This window comes from Syngnathoides biaculeatus, chromosome 13, assembly GCF_019802595.1.
Source record: "Syngnathoides biaculeatus isolate LvHL_M chromosome 13, ASM1980259v1, whole genome shotgun sequence".
Taxonomy (NCBI): Eukaryota; Metazoa; Chordata; class Actinopteri; order Syngnathiformes; family Syngnathidae; genus Syngnathoides; species Syngnathoides biaculeatus.
In genome coordinates, this window is record NC_084652.1 from 1261595 (window position 1) to 1271092 (window position 9498).

Consider the following 9498-nt stretch of genomic DNA (forward strand, 5'->3'; position numbering starts at 1 on the left):
ATTAGTTTCCATGTTATGTGTGTGGCTGTTTGTCTCCAGTTCCCTGCGATTGGCTGGTAACCAGTTCAGGGTGTACCTCACCCGCCTCCTGCCCGTTGACAGCTGGGATAGGCTCCAGCACCCCTCGTGAGGATAAGCATCAAAGAAGATGGATAGATAAATTGTTGTTCAGATTATGTCATATTAAGAAAAAACTTGTTAGTCTCTCTCTTTTTTTAATATGTAAATATGGGGTTCTGGGTGAACACGACATGAGCTCGGATGAGGGACCCAGTCAACTCGGGTGGAAAAAATGATCGTCCACCTCGAGTGAAACGACAACTGAGGCTTGCGGGTAAGGTTAAAACTTGACCCATTTAAGACAGCAGCTGCATAAATATGTTAAAAATGTTCTGATTCTAATTTGTTTTGTTTTTTTCTTCCCCAAGCTGGTGGTGCCGGTGCTGCTAAACTACAGCTGGCCCCCCTCCCGGTGGTGGGCCACAGCATCTGCAGTCAAAATGGAAGGTGGGGCAGCTCAGCCAAAACAACAATGGTGGATGCAAGTCAGCCTGCCATGTTAAGTTTTAATGGGGGTGTTACGTGATACAAAAAAAAAAATGCTGGGCTGTGATATCGCCTGTCGTGTTGTAGGGTAATTCCGGGGGTCCCCTGAACTGTCAAGGCAGAGATGGCACATCCGTGGTCGGACGAGGCTGGAGCAACCCCTCTTTAGCCGTATGGCCTCTTTCATCCCCTGGATCGCGCAAGTCAGAACACGGAATCTTTTTTACAGAAGGAAAAAAAAAAAAAAAACAGATCACAAATTATCTTTATATGTTGCTTGACACCAACTTTTTTTTGTGTGTCTTTACACACGGCTCAAAACTGAATTATTCTGAGAAAACACATTTTAGAGTTACACACGTTGTGCGAGAACAGAAAATTGTGGCGGCTGCAAAGTTAATCCTGCATTTTAGATTCGTCTGGAAATTTCACCCAGAAGCCCGACATCCCTAACTTTTGGTATTTCGTGTATGCTGGATGTGAATAACTCTATGAGAGGATTGAAATGAGGTTTCCCTTTACGATAAATGCTTACATTTTTTAAATCTTTGGAAACTTTTTAAAATAAAACCTTAAAGTGGCTTTATCAGTATGGGAGGCATTTAACTGTAAAAAATGGAGGCACCATACAATAATATTACAATAATCATGTATTTGAAAATACTGGAGAACACTGAATTATTTTTAGCTTAATTTTGAAACACTTTACACTTGTAAGATAATGCAACAATCAACATAACTTTGTAAGATCGGAACTGTGCGTTGTTAATACTGTATGACAAATGTATTGTGAGGAAATTTCAGTCGTTCAAGTATTTAGCTCTAAGAGCAACTGGGTAAAGATCAGCAGCTAAGCACAACAAAAATGGATGCAATTTTTTTTTTTTTTTTTTACACCGACATGTGCAAACATAAGCCGAAGTGTAACTTGGTGCATCACCATTCCGACGGCGTCCAGGTGAAGAAGTCGACACCCTGGAGACCGTCGGGCAGGTACTGCTGCTCCACGGGGGCGCTGAAGGCCGGATTGTACTTGTAACCCTCGGCGTAGCCGAGCTGCTTCATCAGGCGGGTGGGCGCGTTGCGCAGGTGGAGCGGAACGGGGGGCAGGGGGCCCTTGTGGTTCCTCAAACAGGCCTTTACGTTTTTGTAGGCCTTGTACACGTCCACGGACTTGGCCGCTCGGGAGAGGTACACCACACACTGAGCCAAGATCACCTGCAGAAGAATGAAGCGTAACGATATACGGGTGCATCGTGATAAATGCGAAAAGCGTTGAAAAACAAAATGCATTCTGAAATTGAATTCCATGAGCCGGAGCTATATATCTATATATATTTAACCGCTACGTACCTCACATTCAGGCATCCCAATCAAGTGACAGGCCTGGAAAGTGGACACGGCTTGAGGAAGAGCCAAGGGATCTGCCAGACCTGAGCGTGAAAACAAAGCCCAGGGAGGAGTAAAAAAAAAAAAGGCATTCATTGAAAGTGTCAATATCGTGCAACGTCCGTGCCCCGTACCCACGTCCTCGCTGGCGAAGCGGACCAGCCTACGGGCCACGTACAGCGGATCCTCGCCGCCTTCCAGCATGCGGCCCAGCCAGTAGAGGGCGGCGTTCTCGTGGGAGCCTCTCATGGACTTGTGCAACGCTGAGATGCAGTTGAAATGCTCTTCGCCTTTGAGTCACACAAACGCTGCTACATTTTAACTCCTATGTTAAGTATTTCGGTTATTTCCGCACCAAACACGTCAAATTGTGACTCCAATTTTGCTTCAACCTACAATCAGTCCCTCCCACTGCATACTCGATTTTGTTCAATACACTTTAAGGCTGATGCAATGATGCCAGGAGAAGCGACCCACCCGGTTTTAAATTTGATCTGGGCAATTTGTCAAGCAGGCCGAGTGCTTTTCATCACCCCATAAAACCGGGACCAGTAAATCTCTGTGTTTTGGGACAGCTGAATGTTACGTAAGCGGACAACTGGGGGAGGCCAAAGGGACAAATGCTGAGCGGGCGTTCACCGTGGACGGTCACCATGAGGGTCCAAACTCGAAACAGTACAATTAAAATCGATTTTCCAACTGCTTGTATTTAAAAAAAAAAAAAAAAAATTGTGACTCGAAATAAATTGAATGACCGAGGACGTACAGCTTTTATCTTTCTCTCCTAATATCTTCAACTATTCAACAGAATTAATCAAAAATGCAATCCCTACTTCACGACTTGTAAGAAAAGATCATTGAAAAGTTGTCTTCACATTGTCAATACGAGCTCCATTTCGAGTGGAACAACATGCTATTAATATTCAAGCTTTGCTATATTTGGCCTACGAGACGCGAGTTGTTCCGCAGGGACGAGCGCCTTACCGGCTTTGTCGTAGAGAATATGAGACCTCTGGAGACCCTCCTTGACGTGTTCTTCCTTCACGAGAATATCCCCGGAGGAACCATTTGGTCCCGCCGGGCCGGCTCGGGCCGAGCCGGCCTGCGCCTGGACGGCAAGTTGCAGACTGTTGAGCCCGGTCCGGGCGTCGCCGTCGCACAGGTAGGCGATTGTGTCCAGGGCTTTTTGTTCGATGTAAACTCTTGGCCTGAGAACAAAATCAATGCAGCAACTTCAACAATCATTCTGTGTGCTTTCCTTTTAAAAAGATACAGGTATGACAACAAGTGTTCCCTTCAAAAACACATGACGCAAACAAGAACTCTGATGTCCGAGCCAAAGGGGTCTCATCCTTCTGGTCGGGAAACAACAAAACCCCTTTGAGGGTGCCACTGTTAAAAAAAAAAAAAAAAAGTCTCAGAAGTCGCCTGTGGACAAGAATGTGCCTCAAAATACAACAAGGGCTGCCTTCAATGTGTTTATAAAATGTCAGTTTGGAACTCAAAATGCCCCCTTGCGATGGACAAAGCCCGTTTGTTGCAGAATTGCCCGCTGTCGTGATCTGGGGCAAAAGGACTAGACTGCTACCCGTATTTTTTGGGACAGTCGCAGTTGTTTCCTCTGGCGCTCACCTCTCGAAATTTTTGCATTTTTTTTTTTCTCCTTTGGCAGGCTTTTCACTACGACATCCAATCGTACCCGAGGTGATAAAAGAAGTTAACGAACTTCGCGGGTTATGGAAGCGACCCCGTCTCGCGACGGCGACAACTTCCTCCCATCAGCTGCACGCCATTACAGAAACCCTCAGAAATACCGTCACTGTAGCACGTTCAAATTTAGGTCAACTTTAAAACTTTCTAACACTTATTTACAATAGTTTTCTTCTACACTGCATTTTGTTAATGCCATGAAAAACATGCTTCAAATTAACAGACAGACGGAATTAAATCGACGTTTCACTGTACTTACAGGTCTACATTCTTTAGCGCCAGCGGAAAACAACTTATTACTGAAGCTTAATCAATGAATTAGTTGGAAGATTCTTTGTCTGCATGTCTACTGTACTGCCACCTGGTGGCCTCAACAGGCACAGCAGGAGCACAATTACAATGGCCCTGAACCATGAAATCATGATCCACAAACTGATTCTATTCATCTTCTTAGCCGCTTATCCTCACAAGGGTCACGGGGAGTACCTGAGCCTATCCCAGCTGTTAACGGGCGGAAGGGGAGGTACACCTTGAACCGGTTGCCAGCCAATCGCAGAGACTAACAGCTGCACTCACAATAACACCTTGGGGCAATTTAGAGTGTCCAATTAATGTTGCGTGTTTTTGCGATGTGGGAGGAAACCGGAGTGCCCGGAGAAAACCCACTCAGGCGCGGGAGAACATGCAAACTACACACAGGCGGGGCCGGGATGGAACCTTGGACCGCAGAACTGTGAGGCCAACACTTTCTAGCTGATTCATCGTACCGCCCAAACTGATTCTGTTTGAATTATGTTATTCTGTTTTTATAATGTACAATAAGTGCTACTTTTCATTAAAAAAAAAGAAATTGTGGGGTGTTTTTTTCGTGGAGCTGGAAGGGTTGAATCACGTCATGGTTTTTGGTTGTGAGCATCTCAGAACAAATTCAGCTCGCCTGTCAAGGCACCACTGCATGTGAGAGTATTTCATTCCGACGACCACGGCCATTAGAAAGTGTTCTGGTCGCCATTTTGGGAAAGGCTGGTGTCGGGGACTCAAGTTGGCTCAACTTAGACATTCGGGACCACCTTAACTTGGTGCAAGTCCAACCTTTTAATGTGGAACACGCGTGATTTGCTGCGTTCTTTCCGTGGCCGGCAAACAATACGGTCAACAAATCTGACTGACGTGCAGCATCGCATTCCAAGCGAAGCCGCTGGCCATTATAGGCCTCGTGGGCTACAACTTGTGCGCAAATCTGATCTGTCAACACATCATACGGGACCAGAGCCGAGGGGATTGCGCTGGCTCCCGCTACTCTCCTCCCATAAATGATCTAACCGAGCCCGCTGAGCCAGCAACAGATGACGAGAGCGCCCGGGGCAAAGAATCTGCATTTGTTGTGCGTTGTCCAGTCAGGACCGTCCTCCGGCGTGAAGCGCTCACTGGTTTCTGTCAGATCGGCGCTCCATCCGTTCGGGATTGCCTTGATCCCGTTCCAGCACGGCGATCCCCAGCGCCGCCGCCGCCCGGTCCAAGATCGAGCCCATCGCCTCGACCGAGAGCTTCTCGAGGACGAGCACTCTGCAGCGGCTCAGCAGAGCGGAGTTCACCTGGAAGGACGGATTCTCGGTGGTGGCGCCAATCAGAGTGATTGTGCCGCACTCCACGTGGGGAAGGAACGTGTCCTGAAATACCAAAAGACGACAACGGGAAACAAATCTTATCAGGACGTAACGGTGACCATCTCTGAGGTGAGTATTCGCATCATTGCGGTCATAAAAACTGGTTGTCAAAGTTATTTTCCAATTGAACTTAAATGTACACAAAGCAAGACTTTGTATTGTGATGTTTTCATTGAAATTAATTTTACAGCATTGTACATGTGCAAAGTTCTGTATCTTCTTCTTCTTTTCCTTTTGGCTTGTCCCATTAGGGGTCGCCACAGCGCGTCATCTTTTTCCATCTCGTGTATCTTCCTCTCTAACACCGACTGTCCTCATGTGCTCCCTCAAAACATCCGTCCACCTTTTCTTTGCAATGTTCTATATAAAGTACTGAAAATATCAAAACCTCACCACACAAATAAGGCCACAAAACTACACATTTCAATTCTCTCTGCCTTCAACACAAAGTAACGGTAAAAAGTTGATATTTCTTTATGTAAAAAAAGTGCCATTTAGTGTCATCCCCTGATTGGACCTTGTGTAGCTCAGGGCCACATTTACACTTTTCCGCTGCATCCGCTAGTTAAGAGGCAGGAAAGGACTGGTGCACCTTTTCCAGCGCACTTGTTTCAAAATAAAACCATTTTCAAAAGAAAAGACCTCTGTCGACAGGCCTTGTGAGACATTTGGAGCTCTTATAAAAGAAGAGTTCAGCTTCACTTAATTAGGTAGCTGCGTACAAACTGGGCCATCGCAAGGTTGAGTTTGGCGCGACACCCTCAGAGAGGCATTCTGTTGCTTTGTAGTCGTTAACTAAGACAACAAACACTACAGAGAGCGGCGTGTATTTCTGGCCCAGATACAGCGCCGAACCGCACCTGTTGGGATTTGTTGAAGCGGTGGATTTCGTCGATGAAGAGGATGGTGCGGCGCTTGCACAGCCGCAGCTCGTTCTGCGCCTGTTTGATGACCTCGCGCACGTCGGCCGTGGACGCGCTGGTGGCCGAGAGCCTCACGAAGCGGGCCGTGCCCTTCTTCTTGCTGTTGCTGGCGATGATGTGAGCCAGGGTGGTCTGTGACGTTGGGAACGCATTTGGGGGAAGAGGGGAGGACAGGCACAGCAATGAGAACCAGCAGACGGAAAAAGCAAAACCATTCAGAAGATGCTGAGGGTTAGAATTGAACATCGGGCCTAAAATGCTGTTTTCACTGGTCCTGGTTATAACATTTGGACCGAGGCTGGCTCGGACATTAAAAGCCACGACAGACAATGCAAAACTTTTATGATCCGACCAACCGCGCACAAGTTGGAACTTGTTTTTGAGTACAATTGGGGTATGGGATTGTAATCCAGAAACAGTTGGATGTAAATATGGGCCATCGGGATTTTAATTTGAAATGTAAAGTCATCACATTTTCAATAGTTGTATTTCAGTGTAACTTTTCAATGTTAACAATTCAAGTGGCTACAATTCGCTGTCTGAAATTCACCGTCTGTGCCAACAGGCAGGGTTACTTCAGGTCAGAACTAAACGGACATCCAGTTTCGCTTTCTTAGCATGTGACGTCAAGTGACGAAGGTATTACGTGAATTTTAGACAGCGAATTGTAGCCAGTAAAATTGGTAACATTGAAAAGTGACACTTAAATACCATGATTGAAAATCACTTTACATTTCAAATTCAAATCCTGCTTCCTGTGGCATTTCAAATTCAAATCCTGGTGGCACATATTTACTTCCATAGAAGTCGCTCCTCGAATTGTCAAAAAAAAATTACATATTTTGTTCTTGGCTTTGCAGAGATATCGTTAAAAAAAAGTAGTTTTCAAGCCAGCGTTATACAAATGAGGACGCTATCTGAGCCACAAAAATATTATTTAAACCATTTACTGTACAAACAAAAAGCATGCTGTTTTACACTTGTAGGAAGTAAAGGAAAAATACTTTGCTACTGTACTTTGACTTATTTTTCCGACCCTGGAAAATATCTATAATTTCTGTACCTTGCTTTGTCAAAACAGGCTTATTGCTTTTTTATTTTTATTATGACAACAGTCTGTTGAGCTCATCTGATTGAGATCTTGTGGTAGGAAAGAGGGATGGAGGAATGTGAAGGGGGGGGGGCATTCGTGACAACAGATTGAGAGAACCAAGATATTCCCCATTGACGGTGTTACGCGAGAGAATTGCTCGACGTTACCGGTTCCAAGGATAATTCCTGGTGAATACTTGTCTCGTGCCGCTCTGAAAACTATCCGAATTAATAAATTCCCCAGCTAATGTGAAAATACGCATTGAATTGTTCCAGTTGCAATCCAATTTGCATTTTTCTGTCAGTCAGTTCACTAAATTGGCTAAACCTTGGGAATTTTGTTGTGATAGCCCGTTTAGTGCTTTTGATTTCTTCATAGTATAAGCAAGGTCATTAGATGGAAAGTACAGTATTTTTTTGTGTTTTTTTTTTTTTTAATTGTACTAAATTAGTTACAGTCGAAATTCATTTTTACCTTCATTTCAGAGTCTGGACTTGAACTTTCACTTCAACTAACCAGACTTTTTTGTCTTTTTGTAAAATAAACATCTGTACTTTTGCCACCTGATGCTCACGATTCCTACTGGCGCTAAAGTCACGGCCGTAGCACCTTTCCACATCCCGGTGGTCCCCAGAGGATGAGCGAGGGTATTTCCTGGCAGTCCAGCAGGGACCGCAGCAGCGTTTGTTCGCCGACAACTTTACTCTGACCAAAATAGTCCTCCAGCGTGTTCGGCCTCAGCATCTCCGCCAGTGGTTTGGTTGACGTTAGCAAAGTCTGTAGGCACAAAGTACCTGTAGCGTTCAAAGTCTGTCCGCCATTCTTTTGCGGCATCCCGGAGCTTCCGGGTTCGGTCTCGGCCACAAAAGTACGCTTAACTCCTTTGTTGACCGCGCCTCCACCAAGCTGTTTGTTAGAGAACGGGGTATTATGTGTGTCATTTGGAACTGAACTTTTCCTCTTGTCGTAAAACATGGACAAAACTCCATGCGGGACAGAGGACGCCATGTTTTGGGGCTTAGGGTCTGCTTCGGAACAAAACTTCTTCAGCGGGGGTCCAGCGTCGGAGTCCGTCGACAAGCGACCGTTGTGGGCGTCGCTCTTCAGCAAACAAACGTCGAGGTGTTCATTAATAGCGTCGCAGTTGAAGTCTTGAAAACAAACTGGACACTGCACCGAGTCCGACGCGGTGCGTGTCCCGTCGCTCGCCATCTTGCTGCCCGTTAAACCTCGGCTCCTTGTCACGTGATCAAGACGTAATTTTAAAATTATATCCAGTATATATTTAATGAAAATACAACTTGTTTCACCTTCTGTGTCATATTTTAACAGCGTGGAATTTTAAGGTAAAAAATAAACTTTTGTCGTGTTCGTTTTACCCTTCAAGTACAACCCATGTTTTACGTTCAGGGGTAATGGGACATTCCATACTCAAGTAACAGGTGGTTCGACAGCCTTACACCGCAGTATTTAATGTTGAAAGTATTCCACACGTTTTATCGACTTTACGATTCTAAGTTTGGCATGCATAGTCAGAGTGTAGTGTCTGTCCCTAAAGAGGAAATGAAAAACATTTGAAGCGATGGGAGTTTGCATTTTCCCATTATTGAAACGCATTAAATATTGTGCTTTGTACCGTAGCTGATTCCATGGCATGCAAACAAAAGGTCAGGGGGAGAAAAATGCACATTTCATTTGTTATCCGAAGAATATTCCACATTGTCAAAAGAGACCAGCAAACCTCCGAACATTGGACATCATGCACATTAAAAAAAAATTATTTTCATTATAATATAATTACTTATACTGTTCATTATGCTAATTTGCAAAGTCCACTTTAGCTCTAATCTGTAACACTTCTATATCTGCATGCAAAAAAAGTGTCCCTTATTATTATTATTTGACGAATAATGCAGAAAATCCTTGTCGCTTCTGCTTCTAAAAATGACAAGACTGTTGTAAGTTTCCGGTGTATGCTTTTCAAAATAAAAAGTCAATATCGCGCGTGCATCCGTCGCAAATAATGTGCACAATGTTTGACCAAAATTGTCACCATTAAAATCCCTCGTGTGGCATTTACATCAATACTATATAATACGATATATTTTGAGGATTTTTTTTTTTTTTTATCTTGCAACAGTTCCAGTTTTCCGCACGGAGACTTGTCCCT

General features: G+C 44.7%; 1 protein-coding gene across 3 annotated transcripts; it reads right to left on the reverse strand.

Annotated features, from left to right (window-relative positions):
* Positions 1-556: 556 nt before the first annotated feature.
* On the reverse strand, positions 557-8734 carry wrnip1 (WRN helicase interacting protein 1). 3 transcript variants are annotated; one of them, XM_061839277.1, is made up of 8 exons: positions 7938-8734; positions 6173-6367; positions 5074-5315; positions 2920-3143; positions 2070-2198; positions 1900-1979; positions 1487-1764; positions 557-736 (listed from the first exon to the last, which is right to left on the reverse strand). In XM_061839277.1, exons 1-8 carry the CDS (start codon positions 8538-8540, stop codon positions 730-732), a joined length of 1758 nt encoding a protein of 585 aa, XP_061695261.1. In that variant the 5' UTR covers positions 8541-8734; the 3' UTR covers positions 557-729. The 3 variants fall into 3 exon arrangements, with proteins under 3 accessions (XP_061695261.1, XP_061695259.1, XP_061695260.1); XM_061839275.1 differs by having other exon boundaries at positions 2070-2225; positions 7938-8732; XM_061839276.1 differs by having other exon boundaries at positions 591-764; positions 2070-2225; positions 7938-8732.
* Between the last annotated feature and the right edge of the window lie 764 nt (positions 8735-9498).

Bases quoted from the DNA above. Each gene is read 5' to 3' on its own strand.
- wrnip1 (XM_061839275.1), bottom strand. From the start codon at position 8,540: ATGGCGAGCGACGGGACACGCACCGCGTCGGACTCGGTGCAGTGTCCA. The intron at 3,144-5,073 runs GTGAGCGCTTCA...TTTTGTTCTCAG, and splicing joins CGCCGATCTGACAGAAACCA to GCCAAGAGTTTACATCGAAC. The intron at 1,765-1,899 runs GTACGTAGCGGT...ATTCTTCTGCAG, and splicing joins TTGGGATGCCTGAATGTGAG to GTGATCTTGGCTCAGTGTGT.